At 35.3% G+C, this 24,180-nt stretch overlaps 3 protein-coding genes across 7 annotated transcripts; all 3 read left to right on the top strand.

The window, feature by feature from the left end:
- Positions 1-207: 207 nt before the first annotated feature.
- Positions 208-7,472, top strand: LOC133863939 (uncharacterized). 5 transcript variants are annotated; one of them, XR_009899454.1, is made up of 15 exons: positions 208-531; positions 787-853; positions 1,008-1,130; positions 1,663-1,760; positions 3,013-3,096; positions 3,256-3,389; positions 3,521-3,593; positions 3,687-3,732; positions 3,866-3,975; positions 4,085-4,192; positions 4,289-4,348; positions 4,625-4,686; positions 5,423-5,738; positions 6,435-6,757; positions 6,832-7,472. XR_009899454.1 is itself a non-coding variant. In XM_062300124.1 (15 exons), exons 1-15 carry the CDS (start codon positions 454-456, stop codon positions 6,835-6,837), a joined length of 1,503 nt encoding a protein of 500 aa, XP_062156108.1. In that variant the 5' UTR covers positions 208-453; the 3' UTR covers positions 6,838-7,472. The 5 variants fall into 5 exon arrangements, 4 of the variants coding, with proteins under 4 accessions (XP_062156108.1, XP_062156099.1, XP_062156089.1 ...); XM_062300124.1 differs by having other exon boundaries at positions 6,435-6,572; XM_062300115.1 differs by lacking the exon at positions 6,832-7,472 and having other exon boundaries at positions 1,011-1,130; positions 6,435-6,799.
- Positions 7,473-10,018: 2,546 nt separating this feature from the next.
- LOC133863967 (acyl carrier protein 1, chloroplastic-like) lies at positions 10,019-12,945 on the top strand. The gene is made up of 4 exons (XM_062300144.1): positions 10,019-10,279; positions 11,976-12,074; positions 12,454-12,576; positions 12,678-12,945. Exons 1-4 carry the CDS (start codon positions 10,211-10,213, stop codon positions 12,801-12,803), a joined length of 417 nt encoding a protein of 138 aa, XP_062156128.1. The 5' UTR covers positions 10,019-10,210; the 3' UTR covers positions 12,804-12,945.
- Positions 12,946-15,712: 2,767 nt separating this feature from the next.
- LOC133863931 (RNA polymerase II C-terminal domain phosphatase-like 3) lies at positions 15,713-22,376 on the top strand. Its single transcript, XM_062300093.1, has 12 exons — positions 15,713-16,689; positions 16,826-16,958; positions 17,106-17,161; positions 17,257-17,317; positions 17,429-18,853; positions 19,343-19,963; positions 20,078-20,224; positions 20,319-20,587; positions 20,683-20,794; positions 20,875-21,132; positions 21,391-21,437; positions 21,580-22,376. The coding sequence occupies exons 1-12, from the start codon at positions 15,998-16,000 to the stop codon at positions 21,641-21,643; spliced, it is 3,885 nt and encodes a 1,294-aa protein (XP_062156077.1). The 5' UTR covers positions 15,713-15,997; the 3' UTR covers positions 21,644-22,376.
- Positions 22,377-24,180: the final 1,804 nt, after the last annotated feature.

The following is a 24,180-nucleotide window of genomic DNA, read 5'->3' as shown; positions in this document are numbered from 1 at the left end:
AGGATTCTCTAAGGTTTAGAGGCTTTTTGTGAAAAACAAAAAGTTACATGATAGGATCATTTGGTGTTCAAAGGCCGACTACGCTAGGCCCAAATAAAGGTTCAGGCTTAAGCCCAAAATCAGGCGTTTCTTTGCTAGTTATGGGCTCATAAAATATCTATAAGCCCAATTCATATTGCAGTGATAGACCGATAGTGCATGCTAGCGCGGTAGCTGATTATCCTGAGAGAATATCTCCTCAAACACTCGAACAAAAGAAATCAGAGGCCTTTCTCTATCTACCCTCTGATTCTCTTCTTGCTTCCACATACCAAAGAACAATTTTCCCGCTATTACCATATCTGATATCAACTTTCGGAACCCTAATGTATCAAGCTCATTTTATATATATCCATCTTTAAGCACTTGAATTTTTCTGTAATGACATGGTGAATCCCCTCCCTCCGATTATCAATGGCGTTCCCGGCCCTTGGACTTGTATGGAGGAACCACCTCATACTTCCTCGCCCTCTGGCTTTCTGTGCCCGAAAGGTTTGTCCATTTTTTTTTCCTATGTGAACCATGTATTAACATTTGCATATTTGTATAAACAAAGAAAATCAAATGTTGATTATATATTTTTTTTATACTGTTTTTTTTTTTTTTTTTTTTTTTTAATGATGAAACTATAATTTTTTTTCCCCGTTGACTAAATTTTCGATGCAATCAAACGCCTTTGGATGTGGTCAATTTGGTGGATTTGAATATTCAGCTTGAGAGTTGAGCTACGGCTTTGTTCACTCGCAGGTACGGCACATCGGTTCTGTTGCGGCGGTTGAATCAGTTGCTGAACCGGTTGCTAAACATGGAGGAGGTGATAATTTTATGCTAGATACTTCTTTTTTTTTTTTTTTTTTTTTTTTTTTGTATTTCGAAATTTAATTTTGTAGTAATTGATAAGAACGTTTATTGTGTTTTAGTCTCAGTAATGTGTCACAACTGAACGCCTTGAATTTGTGTGGTGATAGAAGTAGTTGGGAGAAATAGTAAGGGACATGAATGGAAGAAGTTGAATTCTGAAGAACTTGGGATAGAGACATGGATGATATCGAAGCCGACGCGGATGGTACTGAATGGGCTAAGGAAAAAAGGTTTATGTAGTTTCTTTATCTACTAAACTTAGATTCTTTGTCTTATCTTGTGCATTAAGCTTGGATTCTTTATACTTGTGCTCCAGTTAATTTGCATCATAGAGCAACTTCTAATATGATCCCACGCCACTTTCGCTCCTATTGCTGCCCTTCCAAGTGCTCACGGTAGAGTATGATGGATTGGGGTGACCGTAACAAATGTTAAAAGAAGAGAGATTGCTGCGCTGAAACATATATTGTGCTTAGTTAAAATTATTCAAAGTCAAGCTTAAAGCAATACTCCTATATGCTCATTGAAAGATGCTTGTACTGCCTCTTTTATTTTATGGCTTTGAAGCTAAAAAAGGTTGCTATTGCTTGGCAAACACTTGTATGCTTTTGATTTGGAATTAGGAGCATTTATGAAATGCAAATTGGTACAATATGTACATTGCATGTTTCTATTTAAAGTTTTGTTTTCCTTTCCATTGTTTCAACTGCATTATTTGTTTTCTGCGGCTGTCCTTAGTTGATTATTTTGTTAACCTTGCAGGGTATGAGGTCTACCTTGTTGGAGGTTGTGTACGAGATCTTATCCTAAAGAGAACTCCAAAAGACTTTGATGTCATTACTTCAGCTGAACTTAAGGAGGTTTTCTCTATCTATATTTGTGATCTTTTTAGGTGTCTTATGTTAAGCTTCATTTGAGTAAAATGTGGGGCATATGTGGTCGTTATACCCCAGTTAATAGCAGTCTTAGTTTTACATACATGCATAAGGTAATAAAGACACTATATATTGGTTTTTATTCTTATTAAACAAATGCCCTGCTGTTTTCCACTTGATAGTTCGTAAACTTTGAGTAACCAAGCTTTGAGGTATTGCTTATTTCCCATTTTTAGCAGAAGTAACAGCATCAGCAGCCGCAGAACTAGAATTTTAGGTTTTTTTTTTTTTTCTTTTTTTGTTGGGGGGTTGGGGGGAGCAAAACTAAAGAAAATGAACTTTCTGGGGAGTAAAAAACTAATTTTTAAGGGTATATCTCATGAAAAACAAATAAATTAGAGGGAATTTTAAAATTTTAGCGCCCCCCCCCCCCCCCCCCCCCCCAAGAGACTAGGTTCTAACCCATCTCGTCAGCTATAGAAAAGTGGTCCAAAGGCATTAATGTCCCTTGGAAGTAAGGACATCCTTCGAATATCATTACAGCTATAGCTAGAAAAGAAAATGAATTGCTATATAGAAAATCTTGACTTGCAATTTTTTATTCAAAAAGTTTCAATTCTTATGTAGGAATTGAGCATATCAACTTCCTGACTGATCAACTATCATCCTGTATCTAATACATGGGAATATAAGGATCATGCTATTGCTTATGCAATTGTGTTATCTTTTCAGTATCTAACACTTGCTTTAAGGTTGGAATAGGTGATGATAGAAAAGCATCTTGCTTGTGCTGTAAGTCAAGGCTACAAAGGTGGTTACCCAAGACCACATCGTTAATGCAATTGTTTTTGAAAGAATAGGGAAAATGGTATATTTGGATGATGAATAGAGAATGTGGACACCCTCACATTTTTTGGACATAATCTAACCTAAAAGTTCCATATGCTATTGATTGTACTTGTAAACCCAAAATGGGTCCACAATGCCCAGATCCTTGCATTAATAAGTTAAAATCTGTCACCATCCTCAATGATGGAATCCCCACAAGATATCAGGAAGGGTTCTGAAGAATTCTCAGTTTGAATTCCATGCAATGTTTTGTCAGTGTGGAAACTGACCATATCTGGATATCATGATTACTTAAAAAATCCAGTTATTTATTTTGTATTATAAATGAACTTCATAGTTTGGATGCTAATTTGCGTGCTAGTTCACCAAGTTCCTCAACTATTTGCAGGTCCGTAAAACGTTTGCACAATGTGAAATTGTTGGGAAACGATTTCCCATATGCCATGTTCATGCCATTGATACCGTTGTGGAGGTATGTCTACAAAGTTATATAGCTGAAAATTTCTGGGCATTGATTGTCTTGTAAAGGCGCTCGATTAAGTTGTAATTATGACTTAATTAAGCTAGTGTGCTATCTTTTTAACTAATTTCTTATCTTTCTTATAGTAAATGGGACTGTCTCATGATACAGGTTTCGAGTTTTAGCACCTCTGTAAATAATTCTAGTTGGAAGTTCACTAAGTATTTCAGTAAACCTTCTGGCTGCAATGGGCGTGATTATGTTCGCTGGAGGAATTGCTTACAGCGGGACTTTACCATTAATGGGTATGTATTTGTGAGTGGATGTCATGGCATAAATTAATTTATAAAGTGATTTGGGTTTTCTTCAATATATTTTGTTATTACCACTATTTCTGTTTTATATATATTGCTAACACTTTCCTTTATCATTGCAGGTTGATGTTTGATCCATATGCAAAGATAGTGTACGATTATACAGGAGGGATGGAAGATATTAGAAAAGCTAAAGTGTGCATGTATTTTATTGTGGTTAAAGTGCCAAAACTTTTTAATCAACTTAAACTCCCTACATTGCTCATCTCTTCAAAATTTTATTTGTAGGTGCGCACTGTTTTACCTGCAAATCTTTCTTTTGTGGAGGACTGTGGTGAGCATATGTTTTCTATTTAAGACTTTAGTTTGAAAGCTTCAAAGTTTTCAGCGTCAGTACTCTGCATAGCATATTGGTCTTTTATCAACTAAAAATTGTCATCTTACTCTGTTTGCCACTAATTCGACAGCTCGCATTTTACGTGCGGTCAGAATTTCAGCCCGTTTAGGATTTCGTTTCACTAGAGAGATAAGTCTTTCTGTAAGAGAATTATCTTGCTCAGTGTTACGACTTGATAAGGTATCTTAGTCCTAGTGAGAGAAAAACAATGTATCTTAGTTTCTGGTACTTAGCGTATGGTTGTATTGATACTTCAGGCTCATCTTCTCTCCGTTTCCAAATGCTGTAGGGAAGGATCCTTATGGAGATGAATTATATGCTGGCGTTTGGGTCTGCAGAAGCTTCCTTGAGGTTATTATGGAGATTTGGACTCTTAGAGATACTTCTGCCCATCCAAGTAAGGATTTTGTCTATAGGTTGATATTACTTCAAACAATAGTTTTTTTAATCTTTTTTTTTTTATGAAGATCTTCTAATTAGTTGCATCATCCAGGCATCTTATTTTGCTTCCCAAGGTTTTCGGAGACGTGATGAGAGATCTAACATGCTTCTTGTAAGTGCACATAGGAGCACCTATGCACCTATCTATAAGCAACTACTGAACCTTTCATTTGGTGCATTGCAAAATCGAGTTGCAATATAATATCGGGCATCAACTTCGTTTTCCTAACTCATTCTGCATAATACCGAATGTCTGAGAATCTTTAGATGATACATATCCTCATGCTGTGTCTACCTCTGTCATTTTTTCCTGAATGGACTGTTCTTATTAGAGGCCCTCTTTTACATCATTATTAACATGATTGCCTCTTGGTTTGATCTTGTGCAGTCTTTGTTCTCCAACCTTGATAAACTTCTGGCACCTAATCGGCCATGCCATTGTAGCTTATGGTGAGAACTTTTTCAGCAGTTGACGCCAATGAATACTGCCAAATTGGTTGCCAGAAATGCGAAGTAGTTACTCTGTGTGAAATTTATTGTTGGTGTGCTGAATCATGTTATTTTGCAACCTTGTATGGTTGCATTCAGAAAGAATTTTAGTCGCTGGTTTCCATTCAGATAATTATTTCATTATTGCACTGTTTGATTAAAGTTGGTCTTGTATGTTGTTGTGGTCTAGTTAGTTGCAATATAGACTTTTAATGGTGGTTAGAGTGACCAAGTTTGCCACTCCACCAACTGCATGGCACCATTAGTAAACGCAAATTGTTAAAATAGTGAAACTTTGTCTTATATTCAAGCCATTTATCTAGAAATGAAGGTAACTATGTGCCTGTGAGAGTTCTATTGCAGTTTCTAGTACATTTATCCACAACTCCATGTCATTCAATTTGGTCTTGTAGAAGTGTTAGGCAGTCCTTGTGAGGTTGAGATGAGTTAGAACTTGATTTTGGCGAGAGAACACCCTAGATGTTGTAAAATTGTGAACCAAGAGTCATGTAGTCAACCCCATATTAATTGGACCAAAGATTAGGCTGAGTTGACATTTGGGGGATTTAAAACTATAATTTTTGTGGGGGGTGGACAACAGTTAATATTTGGCTCTCTTTAGTCATACATGATGTTTATCTGTATATTTGAGGAATTTGGGACCCCTTGAAAGCTAATTATGGGCTTATGAATGTAGGATTGCTATCATAGCATTTCATGAAGCTCTGGTTGACCAGCCTCGTGATCCGTTGGTTGTTGCTGCATTTAGCATTGCTGTCCACAGTGGTGGATCGTTGTTCGAAGCTGTAGAAATTGCAAAGAAGATCTCCCAACCACATGGCCCAAGCTTTGATGAATTATTAGAACCTGAAGATCTAAACTTTGATACTGCATTGGTAGACCAGGTTATTGATCTTGCAGCATCAGTCAAAACTGTATTATGCAAGATGAGAGATCAGTATTATGTTTCGCAAGCAATGTCCAAATACCCACAAGCTCCATGCTCAGATCTGGTGAGGACTTTTTTCTTACAGTTAAGCTTTGCTAATTGCTGTTGTTGAGAATAAGAAACGGATAATAATTAAAGATTTTCCAAAGCAGTTATGTGTCCCATTTGATTACGTGCCTATATTACGACCTGGATCTTTTTAGAAGGTATGGGATGTGGACGGTGGCCTGGCCTTCAGGCGTGGGCTTGACCAACCTTTATGTTTGCGTCATTTGAGTTCTCTGATATGGATGCCAAACTTCTGTTTTAAATAATACTCTGTAGTCTGTATGTTTACTTTGTACTGCTGGCTTGATTTGGTGTACACAAAGCATACTTTTGAGGTGCAATAAGCAACCTATTTCTTTTCTTAATCAATGCCATTACCTAGTAAAAAGAAGGAAAGGTGGGGAAGAACCTGTACAAGCTGGGGAAAAGCCTCATAAATGGGCTCACATAACAAGTAACCTCATTCCTCTTGTCTAGAATTTTGCTTCATGGCTTTGGAGAGTAACTATGTAATTGACTTGTATACTTCAAGAAATATTCGTTTTGGCGTTGATTAGACTCTTGGCAAGATTATTAAAGAAGCTAATTTGTAGCCCCACAGTTCCATCGACATTTTCTCGTATATGAAAAATCATGTACCTAGGGATTTAGCTTTCTTCTCGTCTTTTATTTTTGTGGGTACCATATAATCATCTTTTGTCTTAATACACAGGTTTTTATCCCATGGGCATTGTCGCTGAGGGTATCCAAGATTTTTGAATGTGTCAGAAGGGGTATGGAAAGGGGATCTGTCCCCAAACGGGGGAAAAAGATTGACTACGAGTCTTTGGCATTGGGGAGCTTGAAGGAGGTTCGACATACATTTGCAAGGATTGTTTTTGACACTATTTACCCTCCTAACCAAAACCAATTTTCTACGTGAAGAATTTTTTTAACTCAAATAATATTAACACGACCCATAACCAAATGAAAAAGAGTTTTGAGTCACTTATGCTGTGTTCTCTCTCTTGGTACGTGTTGGGATTGAGTTAAGAGGTGAGATGCCATTTATTTAATCATGCTGGCTTTGCAGTTCTCTCTTTTGGTAATCATTCATACTTTACGACCAGGCATAGAAATCAGCTCGCAGCCAAGAATTTCCAAGATCGATGATGATAAAAGAGTATTTGGCATCTGGCTTTGTTACCATTCTCCAGTTTCATCGAACATAATCAAACCAATCCTTATGATCTGTGGACGCATTTGGTTTCACAATGATACACGGTCGTATGGGGGAAGAGGCTAGAGGCGTATGAAGTAGCAATTTCACTAGGCATTGAACGTAATGAGTTCGCTCTTTCAAGTTGGGCCAGTCGGATGTTATCGGCTTTAAACCGGTAAGAAGAAGTGGGAACAAGGTTAACTCATAAACTTACTAGACATGGTGCGGACTCAACGAGCTTTGAGGCATGATAGGAAGCGTCTTTTGCGTGTGGTCGGTGTTTGTATTGAAGGAAGAAAATGGGGGTCTGTCGGATAACATGCTTTAAACGTTTTTCTCTTTGATGAAGTTTTATTTTCAACGACGGGAGAAAAGGCTCCCCAAGATTTGAAACTCAAGCCGTTTTATTTGTTTCCCACTAGTTGACCCACCCAAAAAAGAAATAGTAATGCTATCATACGTAGCAACCATATTAGAACACTTCCAATAACTTATATATATTTTAATCTAGAATAGTTAATCAAAATTCATTTTATCTAGTTTAGCTAATGAGTTTTAAAATGCATTATACATCCGATTATCTATTCTTAATTCTATATTATTCTTTTATTCTTTTTCATTAATTTTTTTCGTTATAGTATTTTTTTTTCCACGTGGGTCCCGCTTGATAACTCCACTACTTTACACACTTTCCTTTAGATCTTCAATATAAAGGAAGAAAAAAAAGGAAGAACGTGGAGTGGTAGGGAAAAAGAAAAAATACAAAACTAAAAGGTGGAGATAAAGAATAAAAAAAAAAAAAAAAAAAAGATAAGTGAATAGTATAACTCTACTTGTAGAGTTACACAATTTATGAAATTAAGAAAAATCTATTATAGAGTTGAAATACATAAGCCGATTGAGTTTCTTTTTAGCATTTTTGTTATCTATTCTAGCTTAAAGTTGCAAATAGATAATCCATTGGAAAAAAATAAAACGGAAAATGTGGAAATAAAGAATAAAAAAAAAATAGATAAGTGAATAGTATAACTCTACTTGTAGAGTTGCACAATTTTTGGAATTAAGAAAAATTTACTCTAGAGTTGGAATATATAAGCCGATAGAGTACTCCCAATGGATTATCTATGTACAACTTTAAGCTATAATAGATAACAAAAGTGCTAAAAAAAGTCTCCATCGGCTTATGTATTCTAACTTTAGAATAGATTTTCTTAATTTCATAAATTGTGCAACTCTACAAGTAGAGTTATACTATTCACTTATCTATTTTTTTTTTTTTTTATTCTTTATCTCCACCTTTTTAGCTTTGTTTTTTTTCCTTTTTCCCTCCACCATTGCACCTTTTTTTTTCTTTTTTTTTTTTTTTTTCTTCCTTTATAGTGGAGATCTAAGGTAAAGTAGTGAAGTTATCAAGTGGGACCCACGTGGAAAAAAAAATACTATAATGAAAAATAATAAAAAAATAATATAGAGTTAAGAATAAATAATTGGATGTATAATGTATTTTAAAACTCATTAGTTAAACTAAATAAAATAGATTTTGATTAGCTATTCTAGATTGAAAAATACATAAGCTATTAGGAGTGTTCGCGCAAGTTAGCTGTATGTAAATTGTACGCACGACTAGCATTTTTCAAAAAGAAAATCCACATGATAAAATTATAGGAATACGATTTTCTCAATTTAAAGTCAAATTTGAGAAAAGTCATTTTTATGGCCAAGATTTTATTTTGTAGATCTAATAGTGTAAATAATGTCACGTAATGAATATGATTCTATGTCATTTAAATATATACACGGTTAAATATAATATAATAAAATATAAAATGGTTGTATGATGCCACTTGAAATAGAGAGATACTTGTCCAAAATTATAGTGATTTTTAATAAAAGAAAAATTAAAACTTGATTTTTCTTTACTGTTTTTATTATAAAAAAAAAAATGTGTCATGTCACCACAGAAAAATCCAAGAAGGACTATAATAAATGTTCTAGCATTTTTCTTTTACTTCAAATCTATTCAGAACAGAAATTCTTAGTTTTGATTATTATTTTTTCCTTAATTGGTATACTAATTAAGCAGTTAGTACTACACCAATACGCGCAGACCATGCATTCACCATGTTAGGTTTTGACATGTTAACAAAATATCTGCGTTCTTAATTATTTCAGTCAGTCGTCTTGGTTCATTTAATTTATGTTGTATTAATTATTGGAACAGAAGTATCTGAAGATGAAGATCGTGATAAGATAGATTAGAAGAAGTAGAAATTGTGTAGTGTTTTCGTAATAATGAAGATTTGTAGTTCTTAACGTAGGAAACAAGAAGTTGAAAAAATCTTCATTAATCTTCAACACGTTTTCTCCCCGTGAATACCACGGGAGTTTTATAAATTAGTCATCGTCCAAGTCAATGGAAAGCGTTATTTTAAAAAATTATAAAAAAATGGGTGGCTGAGCCACCTCTTTGGCCGGCATGGGATGGTCCGACCATCCCTATGGCCAAAGAGAAAAAAGAAAATAAAAATAAAAATTGAGCGTTTTGGCCATCAGAGGTAGCCAGCCAAAGGGGTGGTTAAGCAACCCATTTTTTTTATAATTTTTTTTTTAAAGTTTTTAATATTTTTATTTTTATTTTTATTTTTTAAAGTTTTATTAACTTTAATTTTTTAATTATTTTTTAAAGATTTTTATTATTCATTTTTTTATATTGTGCCACGTATAAGTTTGACACGTGACAGACCGATAAATATTGGACGGAAAAATAAATAGAGTACCAAATCTATCTTTTTCCAACACTTAAGTATTGTCTATTATGCGAATTGAAATTGAAATATTAAAAAATAAAGTTTTTAAATCATATATATATATATATATATATACCAAATATTTATTTAACCCTAATATATGTTATAGGCTAATAACACATCTCATATTTTAAGTAGGAAACGTTATTTCCACGCTGTAAATTCATCAAGGAAACCAGCCAAGTGGGGTCATCCCAGATTCCCTGTTGGATGTGGTGCGCTCTGAAAGGTTAGACGCTTGTCCCACAGCGACAACAAAATCCCTCATAACCCAATCCAAAGGGTAAAAGACTACAGATTCTTCAGACCAGAGTCTTTTAGCCTCCGTCTCTTTTCCCTTTTAAGTGCCTCTTTGTTTGTTTACGCCACTTGCCAACATTGCTCACAAGCCGCCCGTCTCTCTCTCTCTCTCTCTCTCTCTTACTGTCTATCTACCCTCTCGTCCCCGTAACCTCACGTTTCCGCAGCTAGAGAGCTCCAATGGCCACTGTGTCCGCTACTTCTGCTACCTTCGGAGTTTCCCTGAAGCCCTGCTTCAAGAATAATCAGGCAAGTTAGTTTTACTCATTCAGTTCCAATATACTCGTTATGTGTAAATCTCAGATCTGGTTCGCTTCTTGGTGCTGCTGGTGTTGACTTGGTTTAGATTTTGTTTTTGTTTTTGTGGTATTACTGCTTATTAGTTTGTTCCCTAAGATGCCCAAAGCTTCTTTCTGTTATAGGTTGAAATGAAGAAGCTAAATCTGGTTTACTTTCACATGTTTCTTTTTCTCTCCTCTCTCTCTCTCTCCTATTTGGGGATTGATTTCTTGTTTACTAATCCTAACGGCGGAGGACCATTGCTGAAAAACCTGGGAAAGTAGTCAGTGGGTACAGATTTAGTTGTTAATTTGTTACCAAAGGTGTTTGAGTTTCTGACTTGTGACAGTTGCTGAATGAGAGAACCATCGGTTGGCGAGAGGACCGTTTGTTTGAAATAGGAGGCTGGGCATGGAGTGTAGTTGTATATTATTAGCGCCATAGCGCCATAGTTAATTGCGACCATTTAGTTTCTCAACAATTCTTATTCTTCTGATTCAAAATGGCGTACAGTGAGCATAGTAACTGATAGTCATTCCCGTTTGACACATTTTGATTGGATTGTATAACTTATATTGTTGGATAATCCGATTTTTAATTATATATTCATTCCCTTTTGACACATTTTTAAGGTTTACGACTAAATACTTGGAAAATGATTAATTAAATGAGTTAAAACCTTGAATCTACATATTTTTTTTTAAAAAAAATACAAAAAAATACAAAAAAAAAAAAAAAAATCTTGATTCTATATTTCACTATTACAAAAATATTTCATAGGTCTGTTGTAACACTTCGGTCCAATATGAGAAAGAGATGAATAGCTCACATAGAATAAATGGTTTATAAAAATACTCATAGGTGCTGAGTCTCACATTGCCTAGTTACTAGGTAAAACTGAGCTTTATAAGGAATTCTAGAAAAAATTTAAATTGATTAGTCATTTTGGGGTGATAGCGCAAATGTGGCTAGCGTTTTTTCTTTATCGTTACTCTCCCTTGTGGCTAATGCCAGGAGAGATAAATCAAGTTATAGTGGTGTCATGTCAGTATAGAAGGACTCTAGAAAAACACTAGAATGAGCTCTAGGGTGTTTGAGCTCACACAGAATGAGAGTGTTTAAGTATTAGTCAAATAATTAAATTTATTTATTTATTTTATTGGTTTAAACTTTTAGGATAATTAGTTTACACCCTACTTTGTACTTTTTAGCGGTAGAGTTCTATTATGGTGTGTTTGGTAACAGAATTCTAAAAAATGAATTTGATTCTGATTTTGTTTTTTTCAAAAATAAATTATATTTTATTCGACTTTAAAAAAAAAAAAAATCATATTTTATTCAACTTTTTCTAAATAATCAACCCTTGAAATTCGTGCACCAAACAAGAATTAAATTCTAATTTCAAAAATTCAACAAAAATATTCTAAACAGATTTAATTAAATGAATTACTGAAAAATTAACTTAGAGGTGAGGCGATAAAATCACAACCAATTTAACTAGGCATAATGACGAGGATTTTAAAAACTCTGCTCCCAATTACTCTAGAAAACCCTAATCAAGCTCTTCAAATCAAATATGGAGTTTTAATGAATAAATAACGAGATGTAAATTATGCAAATAATAAGTAAATCTTGATGCCTAAGAATTAAGATGCTGCATGTGCAGGTTACTGGAGGGACTTCAACTCTGAAGATGGTTACAGCAGGCTGGACAAAGAATGTCTTCCCTTCTTTAAGGACAAAGCGCTTCACTGTTTGCTCTGCGGTACTTCACTTTCCCCTTTTACACGCATATGCATTCTTTTAATTTTGATAAGTGAGTTATTGGAGATGGAGGGCTAAATCACTACTTATGTTAAAAGGTTAAGCTAATAAGAAATAATTGATTTAATTGTTTAATTGATATTCTTAACACTTTCTTCTCACACGTGGATTCATACTCTTCTTCAATAAGTGAGGTCCAATACGTAAATTATTTAATTAAAATGAAATGACGAAGAGAAAATTTAAACTCATGACTTTTACTTTAATACCATGTTAAACTATTAATTATTTTTAAAACTTGAACTAATAAAAAATAATTGATTTAATCATTTAATTAATATTATAACATAGATTAATTTTATAATTTATGAATGTGTCAGGCCAAGCCCGAGACAGTGCAAAAGGTTTGTGAGATAGTAAAGAAACAACTGGCATTATCTGATGAGACCGAGCTCACCCCAGAGTCCAAGTTTGCTGCCCTCGGTGCGGATTCTCTTGATACGGTACACCTCAATTCAGTGCTTTAGTTTTTGCTTTGACCTTGAATTGATATGTTTCATTTCAATCAACATGATTATGATGGTTAGCAATACTGCGAATGCAGGTGGAAATAGTAATGGGTTTGGAGGAAGAATTTGGGATCAGTGTTGAGGAGGAAAGCTCTCAGAATATAACAACAGTCCAAGAAGCTGCTGATTTGATAGAGAAGCTTGTCCAGAAGAAAGCCTGAAGCTTAGAGAAAGAGCTGGTTGGTTGGGATGTAACAGTTTTGTTACTATTGAGGCAGTATCATGTTCAGGAATTTGGTCTATTTTGCTTTCTTTCCTCTGAATGGTTTTGATGTTTTGATTTTAATGGTTGTTTTCGATCTTGATTCTTGACTACATTAATTTCGATGAATTTAGCTACTGTGTCAGATGAACCGGTTCTTAAATTGGTTTTGCAGTTTCAAAGTGTGCGTCTAAACAATAATGATTTTTAAAATATGAGATTTGAAAAAATAAATTTTTAAAATTGCAATTAAGCATCGATAAAATTACAGTTTGACCTTAAAATTTTTCATTTTTTTAAAAACTTTTTCTTGCCCGTGATTAGAAACTTAATATTTTTTTTTCTCTTGGTTTGGATCCTTTACATTTCAATTAAACTCAAAATGATTTATTTCACTGTAAAGATTTTGTTTTATTGCGTCTAATGGTGTACGTGATGCTACGTCATTTTAAATTAATACAGTAACATTTACATTTTTACACAAGTACATCAATTATATGAAATAATTTTTTTACATTTTAAGTTAAATAGATTGGATTGGAGCCGCCATGGATTTGGGGTAGTAGCCTCTACCAAAATTTTAAATTTTTTTTTATGAGCTAAACCCCTTAAAATTAAATTTGATTATTCCTTTAAAAATCTTTTGTTTTGGCATCTCACTCACCTTTTTTTAAAAAAATAAAAAATAAAAAATTATTTATATAGATTCTCTTACCTAAAATTTTAGTTCGTCTAGGATTGGATTCTCACGTGGGAGTCAACGGTCCAAATGTCCAATGGTGGTGTTAATGTATTGTTGGTGGCGAGAGCAACTGTGATCCTCGCGGGTAGTAACGCCGTAACGGTGATGGTAGTCCTTGCATGTAGTCGCATTTGAGAAATGGTGACGGAATGTTGCACCACGCCACCACCACAGTAAAAAGTCAACTGTTAATGGTATATTTTGTATTTCCATTTTGTTTGTTCAGGATAATAAAAGCGCATAACAATAAATTTAAAATTTAATTTTAGCTTTTCCTTTTCATATGGGACAATAGGGTACACATCACTGCTTTTGCTTTTTCTACCCCCCACAACAAGTCGTTTACTTTAAAATGGTGAAATCTTACCAACAAATTCAAATTAGGTAATTGTTTAAGTTTACAAATCTTTTTTAATTTACAGATACATGATAATATATGATTGGAGTATTCCCATTGACTCAATAAATTTTCTTTTTATTTAGTTAAAAAATCATTTTTTTTTTTTCTTTTTAGCTATTCACTTTTCTATATCTTATTCTCTATTTTAACTATTTCATTTTACTATTCTGTTTAATATATTATTCTTCAATTTTTTTTTTTTTATTATTGAAAGAAAATAGAATGTTAGAGATTAAAAAATGTTATTAAGTTGTAAAAAATATATAAATATAATCTGACGTCAAATTGTAAATGCCAGTACAAAGCATTTTGAGTAGGAATTCTAATAAGGTGGCCGTTGAAACAAATTTTATATTATGTTCAAATTTCAAATACGTGTCCCTTTTGGAAATTTTTTTACTGCCATGTTGTCCTTCTCTCCGGGAAGCAAAGATCCGAACCCGAGCCTACGCAGTAGCACATGCCATTGACCCATAATAATGGCATTGGTTGGCAAAGTATTGTCTATAAAGGTATTAAATGAGCGATTGATTCATAATAATTGTGTAATTGTTGTGTATCGTTTTACATATATGAGATGGGTTTCACGTGGAATTTATGTGGTGAATCTCACCTTATAGGATCCACCCATATCTTTAAAACCTTGTACAACTGTTGTGCAAGACTCATTTTTCTTGTGTATATAATTACATGATAATGAGTTATTAATTTTGAAGTTAGTAAAAAGTTGTATATGTGATATAAAGTAAAATGAATTTGTATAGAAAAGTTGTTAAAAAAATCAAGGTCTTACTACACGCTTTCTACTATCTCTTACATCATTAGTCCACATACGCAAGGGTGTGATAGAAGTGAGATCCCAATGAGAATGGGTATCCAAGTATTTTCAAAAAAAAAATTGTATTGTAGTTAATTTTTTTATTTGAATAATAATAAAAATCTATTGATGTGATATAAAAAGTGAAAATTTTTTGTGGTTTGCCAAACAAGGCCAATGTCTCGCAACTATATCCATATAAATTAGAGCCTTTTTTTTTTTTTTTTTAAGTAAACTCATTAAAATAGTTTTTTAATTATTTTTTGGCTATTTTAATGAACCAATTTGTTGAAATAATTCAAAATAAATTTCTAGACGCCTTACCAATTTTGTGAAATTTTTTTAATAAGTAAATAGTACACACTAACAATAATAAGGTCTTTAAAGGTTAGTTCAATCGATTAGGAGATCACGCCTTATGAAGTGGAGGAGATTACTAGTTCGATTCCCCTTTCCCTTCTTGTATGAACATGTAAAAAAAAAAAATAATAATAATAAGACACTTTTCACTTACAAAAATAATAAAAAATTCTTATAATTTTTTTTTTATTCTTCTCTCATGCATTACACACAGGTTCTCTTTTGACAAAGATTATTTTAAAAAAAAAATAGTGATACTCAATAATTAAAATAATAAAACTGTTGGAGCGCCTTAAAAATGTAAATTACTATAAAAAAAATAAAAATAAAAAGAAGGACTATTTTGACTAATAAAATTCAATGAAACTAGAAGAACAATAAATTTCCAAGTGGGGCATGAGGTATTACGGTCACAAAAACCGTTCTTTTCCGGATTGCTGACGTGTTCGGCCCAGATTCAATGTCTGCCGTGTCTTAGATTTACCTCGTCCCTGTAAACCTACTACCCTCACGTCCACTCTCTCTCTCTCATCATCATCATAATCTCTTTCTATGACCTCTCTCTTCTTTCTTTATTTTATATATATATATTTTTTCTCGATCCGAAGTGAATAATCTAAAAATTCACGTCTCAGACTTCTCAAAATTAGATCTGACATCAAATTCTCTTAGAAATTTTTTTCTAAAACGCGATCATAATTTCAATCTAATTCAGATCTTGAGAAATAGAACAAAAAACCCTAATTTAATTTTGTGTAATTTGTAAGATCCGTGCGGAGAAGATCGGATCTCCGAAGTATTGGTGTTTGAATTTTGAATAAGATTTTGTAATATATGGTCGTTGCTGGATCGAATTGTTGCGAGTGGAATAATTGTGCGGGAATTGAAGAAACCCTAGGTGAGATGGGGAAGGATGGGACTAAGGTTGAAGATGTGGAAGAAGGTGAAATTTCTGATACGGCTTCGGTGGAGGAGATCAGTGAGGAGGATTTTAAGAAGCAGGAGAGTGCTACGATGCCGACGACGACGATGACGGCGACGACGAATAATGTGTCGGCGAAACCGAAGGCCGGAGCTAGGGTTTGGACGATGCAGGATCTGTACAAGTACCAGGTCTCGCGCGGCTATGCTTCGAGCTTGTATAACCTGGCGTGGGCACAGGCCGTGCAGAACAAGCCTCTGAATGAGTTTTTCGTGGTGGAGAAGGAGGAGGTTGGGCCCGAGGAGAAGTCGAAGCGATCGTTGGCTTCGCCGAATGCGAATCCAAAGGTGGTTGATGAAGTTGTTATTGATGATGATAGTGGGGAAGAGATGGATGTGGAGAAGGAGGAAGGTGAATTGGAGGAAGGGGAGATTGATTTGGACTCGGAGCCGGTCGAAAAGGTGGCCCAAGCCGAAGGATTTATAGAAGAAGCGGTTTTGAGTAATGAGGGAGTGAGAGTTGAGAGCTCTGAGATTGATTCGAAGGAGAGAGTGAATTCGATTCGGGAAGCTCTAAAAAGTGTGACTGTGATAGAAGCAGAGAAGTAAGTGAAATTTTTGGTTGGTACTGGATTTAGAGTGCGATGGTGAATTACCCAATTGAAAACACCTTACTTGGGGGGTTTTGGAAATTGGTTTCTTTTTTGGGATTGATTTTTTACATTGATTTATTTGTTGTAGATCGTTTGGGGAAATTTGTTCCCGAGTGCGCAACACTTTGGAGAGGTTGCGGGTAGTGTTCTTGGAATTTAATGTTCCCACAAAGGAGGCTCTTGTTCAATTGTCGTTCACTGCAATTCAAGCAGTCAATTCTGTAAGGCACCCTGGTTTTTTGGAACTTGCTACATTTTTAATTATCACTAAGGATTTGCTTTAAATTTGAATTTTTAAAGTATTCTTGATCATTTTAAAGATGCTGGTTTTTAAACATTGTCGAGGTTCAATTGTTGTTCGATTGCAGGTGTTCTGCTCCATGAACAATAATCAAAAGGAACAGAATAGAGACTACATGTTGAGGTTTTTATTGTTCTTTGATGTTTATTCTTTTATTGCTGTGAAAATTCTGGTGCTTTCAGCTGTTTAGCTATCTTCTTTGTTGCGTTTTTTAACAGTTTAATTTCTGATGTCAAGAACTGTGATCCCCCTCTGTTCTCCTCTGAGCTGATGAAAGAGGTGCGGTTCTATGTAACTTAGTTTAGGAAGATTTTCTGCCCCTCACCTTGTTTTTAGGTTTAGGAAAATTGTTGATGTTATGGAAACTAAAGTTGGTGTCTGTTTTCACAGATAGAGGCCATGAAGCCCTCTTTGGATTCTGTTGATCTTTTGTGGAGTGCTAGAGATGGTGATAAAGAGAAAGAAATACCAGCCCTTGATGGGGTGCATAATAAGGATTCTGATACTTCACCCAAAAACACTGGCCGTGAATTGACTTCTAATAACTTATCTTCAGATTCTTTGGCTGTTGGATCTTTGGTTCATAATAGCTTAAATGTGTTATCTGAAGTCTCAAAACCAGCAGTATCTAGCTTTAAGGGTAGAGGAGTACTACTCCCGCTGTTAGACCTTCACAAGGATCATGATGCAGACAGTCTCCCCTCACCCACTCGGGAAGCACCATCACGTTTCCCTGTACACAAAGTAATGGCTGTTGGAGATGGGATAGCTAAATCGGTGTTGCCCATAGCTAAAGTGCCACATGACACTGAAGATTCGAAATTGCATATATATGAAACCGATGCCCTCAAAGCTGTTTCGACCTATCAACAAAAGTTTGGTCGGAATTCATTCTTTACAAGTGACAGACTTCCTAGCCCGACCCCTTCAGAAGAATGTGACGATGGGGATGGTGACACTAGTAGCGAGGTGTCTAGTTCTTCGACTATTGTTAATTTAAGAAATATAAATCCACCCGTTATTGGGCGACCAATTGCTCCCTCTATGGACATTTCTAGCATTCAAGGACCCATTACTGTTAAAAGTGTTGCAGCTATAACTTCGTCTAATACACCGGTGAAAGCTTCAGCAAAGAGTAGAGACCCTAGGCTTCGGTTAGCCAGTTCTGATGTGAATGGTTTAGATCTTAACCAGCGCCCCTTCTCTATCATGCATAATGCACCTAAAGTAGAACCCATTGGAACGGCAAGTTCAAGAAAGCAAAAAACTGTTGAGGAGCCTAGTTTGGAAGGTCCTGCACTAAAAAGGCTAAGGAATGGTTTGGAATATTCTGGAGTCATTAGGGATGTGAGAACCGTGTCTGGAAGCGGTGGCTGGTTGGAGGACACTGGTATAGTTGGACCTCAGTTAATTCAGAGGAACCAGTTGATGGAGAATGCAGAAACCGATTCCATAAAAATGGCTAATGTTGTAAATATTCCTGGTAGTAGTTGTGTTAATGCCAGTGCGACAATTAGTGGAAATGAGCAGGTGTCAGTGACAGGTACTAGTACTGTAGCCTCGTTGCCTGCTTTATTGAAAGATATTGCTGTGAATCCAACTATGCTGATAAATATACTTAAGATGAGGCAACAACAGAGTCTCGTAGCAGAAGCCCAGCAAAAATCTGCTGATCCTACGAAAAGTACGCTACCACCAAACTCAAACTCAATACTGGGAGCAGTGCCCTTGGTGAATGTTGCTCCATCAAAGGCCTCAGGGCTTTTCCCGAAACCAGCAGTTACACTTCAGATTCCTTCACAAATAGCTCCCATGGTGAGCAGTTTATTCATCTATTTTCTACTTCTTATAAATGCAGAAAATATTTATGTGCTAAGCATGTGCCTTTTTAAGTCACAATTTGTTCTTTGTGGTGGTTCAATGGCTTATCTTTTTGTTTGAATGCAACTTCAATATTCCTCTTCTGTTTTCCCTTGTTGTAAGTTACATTGCAATATGGTTGCTAACTTTTAGGAGAGATTTTAATTTCACTTTTGTTAGTATTCTTTTTTTATATCTTAAAATTGCTTTTCTTTAATGTTTTAATTGGTTGCTTGATCAATATTATGGCAAATATAGTTGACTTTATGAAAAAGAGATGAATTTCAGTAAGATATACTTCCCATTCACTTATCCAGAAAAGTTAGGTATAGTCTTATTGAGTCATCCCCTCTGATTAACCAAGTAAAATTAGACCATTTAATAATTTATGATTACTACAATGCATGCTTCTTCTGAGCATGACGTTATGCTTGCTTAATGCAGAGCATGCAGGAGGACTTGGGAAAGATTCGCATGAAACCTCGTGATCCCCGCCGTATCCTCCATGGCAATGCACTTCAGAAGGGTCCAAGCTTGGGAAATGAGCAGCTCAAAAATATTTTACCCCCTACATCAAGCACCCAGGGAAGTAAGGATAATCTGAATGCGCAAAAGCAAGAGGGTCAGGCAGATACAAAGTCAGTGCCTTCTCAATCAGTCACAGTACCTGACATTGCTCGGCAGTTCACAAAGAATCTGAAAAATATTGCTAATATCTTGTCTGTTTCCCAAGCATCTTCAACCCTACCAATAATTTCTCAGAATATATCCTCTGAAGTAGTACAGGTTAAGTCAGACAAAGTGGATAAGAAAGCTGCTGGCTCAAATTCTGAGGAGCAGCAGTCTGGGACTAGTTCAGCACCTGAAGTAGGTGCAGCAATTGCCTGTCGCTCACAAAATGCTTGGGGGGATGTTGAGCAGTTATTTGAAGGATATGATGACCAGCAAAAAGCTGCAATACAGAGAGAGAGGGCTAGGAGGATAGAAGAACAGAAGAAAATGTTTGAGGCACACAAGCTCTGCCTTGTCTTGGATCTTGATCACACGCTTCTTAATTCAGCTAAGGTAACAGCTTATTTATGTTTATTTTTTTTTCTTCCCTTCTTTTCTTGGTAGCCAATCCTTGGAGAATAATGTTTATATCATAAAATTTCTTATAATTTGATCCACCTTTTTCAGTTTGTGGAAGTAGATCCAGTTCATGATGAGATATTGAGAAAGAAAGAGGAACAAGATCGTGAAAAATCACAGAGACACCTCTTCCGCTTTCCTCATATGGGAATGTGGACCAAACTAAGGCCTGGTATTTGGAATTTTTTGGAGAAGGTAAGTTTGATTTATTAATCATTTGGGCTTAAATAATCAGTTGGTGTTTGAGTTGAATTTGAAGCACTCAATGAATTTTCTGTTTGCATTTTAGGCTAGTCAGCTGTTTGAGCTGCATCTGTACACCATGGGGAACAAGCTGTATGCTACAGAGATGGCAAAAGTGCTTGATCCGAAAGGGGTTCTGTTTGCAGGACGAGTTATCTCTAGGGGTGATGATGGGGATCTCTTCGATGGTGATGAGAGGGTTCCAAAAAATAAGGATCTGGAAGGGGTTCTGGGTATGGAATCAGGCGTGGTAATTGTAGATGATTCTGTGAGGGTTTGGCCGCATAACAAGCTGAACTTGATAGTTGTAGAAAGGTAAGTTACCTGTACTTAAGATAGAATGTGCGATTTATGAAGTGATTTTATGCTTGGGACTTTTATCACTATACTAATGCATTGACGTATTGCAGGTATACATACTTTCCCTGTAGTAGACGCCAATTTGGGCTTCTAGGTCCTTCTCTGCTTGAGATTGATCATGATGAGAGACCAGAAGATGGAACTCTTGCATCCTCTTTGGCGGTGAGGCTATAGTTTAACTAGCTAGAGAATTTGCAAATAACTAACCACTCTTGATTATCATTGTTAACTGTCTCATGTAGGTTATTGAGAGACTACATCAAAACTTTTTCTCCCATGATTCATTAGATGAAGTTGATGTTAGAAATATACTAGCTGCGGAACAGCGGAAGATTTTGGCTGGCTGTCGTATTGTGTTTAGCAGGGTGTTTCCGGTTGGCGAAGCCAATCCTCACCTACATCCATTGTGGCAGACAGCGGAACAGTTTGGTGCTGTATGCACCAATCAAATAGATGAACAGGTTACACATGTAGTTGCAAATTCTCTTGGGACTGATAAGGTAATTGTTGCTAATTTCTCTGCTTATTTAAACCTCTTGTTGAGACCTTTCATCACTTAATTTTTTTAAATATAGAAAACCGTATTTTTTTAAATATAGAAAACCTTGGGGATCTGCATGCTTCTAGTCCTTCCCATCTGCGTGAAATTTTACACTTTGAAACTTGCTTTGCCCAAAAAAGGGAAAAAAGAAAAAATAACTCTTTTTTGGGGGGATGTGCGTTAAAAGCTGAGGCATGGTATCTATTGCTATGAACAGGTGAATTGGGCTCTTTCTACAGGACGATTTGTTGTATATCCAGGCTGGTAAGCAAACTTTCTCCGAGTCGGGGAATAATCTTTATTTTTTTTGAAGTTCCTCTCGCTCTTTTTTTTTTTTTTTTAATTGACATCCTTTCTGCTCCCCCGTTCCCTTTCCCTTTTGCCCTTGCCTTTGGTGTAAAAACAGGGTGGAAGCATCGGCTTTGCTTTACCGGAGGGCAAATGAGCGAGATTTTGCCATTAAACCATAAACAATCTTCTCCCTAACCCCCCGATGGTAAACTTAAACCTGATAAATATAAAATCAAGAATCGCATTGAAGTTGTGGATGGATCATGAGGTCATGCTGGGTAGAATCAGGCTAGACCTGAGAATACTTGGCATAGTTTTGATTCATGTTATCCATCCATTATAGCTGGCGGCGGCAATTTCCCTTCTAATACCCGCCAATTTGCCGAGGAGTTCAGTCAAGGAATACATAAGATTATATCAGACTGCTAGAGTCAAACTTTTTCATTATTTAGTGGGTTACATTTTTAGGGGAAGATAGCATCGAGTCGTGTGGTAGTTGACCAAGATGAATGGGGTTGGCTGTGACTAAACTTTCCCCACTGCGGCAAGATTTTGGACACAGATTTGCCCTTGAGGCCTTGACAAGTGCTGAGTCAATGCATAAGCCTCATGGGAACATGAAAGGTGATTGTAAAGGTTGGGAGATCCAAAATGTAAAATGAATGATAAGATAAAAACAGTATGAAAGAGTAACCGACCTACTGGAGTTGCTTTAAAATACTACTATAGTAGGGGAAAAGTCACATAGATGTTGAAGCACGAAGAGACAGACTGGAAGGGAAAAGACGAAAGGGCCTTGCTTTAGCCTCCTTTGTGTACAAAAAAAGAAGAGTGAATTCTGGCATCCCAAGGAATCAATTTGGCTTGCCTTAAACGGATATATATTTTTTAATTTCATTCCTTTGATCCGCAGCCCTTTCTTTTTATTTGTAATCTAATGGTTTAGGCTTCTCACTTAGACAAGAAAATGTGAGTTTGGGGAAAGTGGTAAATTGATTTCAACAAGCATATTTCGAAAACAATACACTGAAATGATCTTTTGATATCTCGAAAACAAGAAGAGAATTCATCCAAAAAAAATAAATAAATAAACATGAGAATGGAAGTATGTTTTATCACGTGAAAGATAATGAAAACTGAAATTTCTTTCGGAGCTATTTCAACATGGCCAAATATGTCTTCGTAAGTGATTTTCCGTGTGGAATTTTGCGGCCAAGAAATGGACGTGCTGGCAGTCATTATTGAATTTTTAGTACAGACCTGTCGAGAGGACCACCATAAATAGAAAATGCCCCACCGGTTTGCTGGTATATTTTAGGGCCACTCCACACGGTTGATGGGGTCTTACTTTGCCATGTCCTAGTTATAATCGTGAGGAGCTGCTGAGAATTTGCGATCGATGTTGGGGGTCGCTTTCAAATCTGACAACCATAAGAGCATCTCCATCAATGGAATAGGTAAATGGCTTATAATAATTAAATTTGATTATTATGAATTATTTTTCGCCTACAACTGCATAGGTAGAATATAATTTTTTCTACTAGTGTGAGTAGTAAATTAGGCATAAGAACCTATAAACAGTTTTTATTATCTTTTCTCTCTCTCTTTCCTTCTTTTACGCTCTCTCTCATTCTTTCTTTCACACTATCTTTTACACAAAATTATATTTAAAGAAAATAAAGAGTAGAATAGATAATCTGTTAAAGATAATATAGAAAAAACAGTAGTTAAAGTAAATAGTTGTGCTTTTTCAATAGTTACTTTTACTATTATTACTGGATATGCTCTAAAAGGGAATGAGATATAATATGTTTACAACTTTTATACAACTCTTGTACAATTTCAACAACTTTTTTTTTCAAAATCAACATTTGATATGTAGAACCTACATGTAGAAAAATAGATCCAATGATTAGTTTTAAAAAAATTATTAGAGTTGTACAAGAGTTGTGTCAAGAGTTGTATAACAATCATCTATAAATTTTTTTTTTTTTTTAAAAAAAAAAAAAAAGAAGAAGAAGAAGAATAAAAGAAAAGAAAAAAAGAAGAAGAATTGTATAACAATAATTTCTTAAAAGGAAATGAGATACGATACATTTACAACTTTCGTACAACTCTAACAATTTTTTTAAAAAATTAATCATTAGATGTGTAAGACTTATTTGTAAGAAAATAAATCTAATGGTTAGTTTAAAACAAGTTTTTAAAGTTATACAAAAATTATGTCAAGAGTTGTATAAGAATCATTTCTCAAAAGGAAATACGTTGATCGTCATAAAAGGAACACACATGATTCCGTCATTCAATACGCTTCCAAATCTTTCAAAACTTTCTCACCAAAATTGAAGGCAACAAAAAGGTCCATGCGGAAGGATCCTTCATCTTTTAATAGTTATTGGGACCAAGCAGAGGAATTTCATTTCAGATTTGTGGTTGTTAAATAGAAACTCCTTCCAATAGTTTTTTTTTTTTTTTTTTTTGTAAGTACGAATTTCATTCAACGAGATAGGTTACAAACATAAAAGCAAGGGGTGGACTCCCCAACAATAAATCCAAATCTCAAAAATTAGTGCCAAAGTGAGAGGTAAGATGGTAACCAAGGAGGGAATTGTGAGTTTTCAGTTTCAAAAGAACTAAAAGGGTTCCGCCTCTGTCTATGTTGAACAAAGCCAAGACTTAGTCCACGCATGGCGAATTAAAGATCAAATCAATGGTG

This window comes from Alnus glutinosa, chromosome 1, assembly GCF_958979055.1.
Source record: "Alnus glutinosa chromosome 1, dhAlnGlut1.1, whole genome shotgun sequence".
Taxonomy (NCBI): Eukaryota; Viridiplantae; Streptophyta; class Magnoliopsida; order Fagales; family Betulaceae; genus Alnus; species Alnus glutinosa.
The sequence above is the reverse complement of the archived record's forward strand: the minus strand, read 5'-3'. Positions and strand labels throughout refer to the sequence as shown.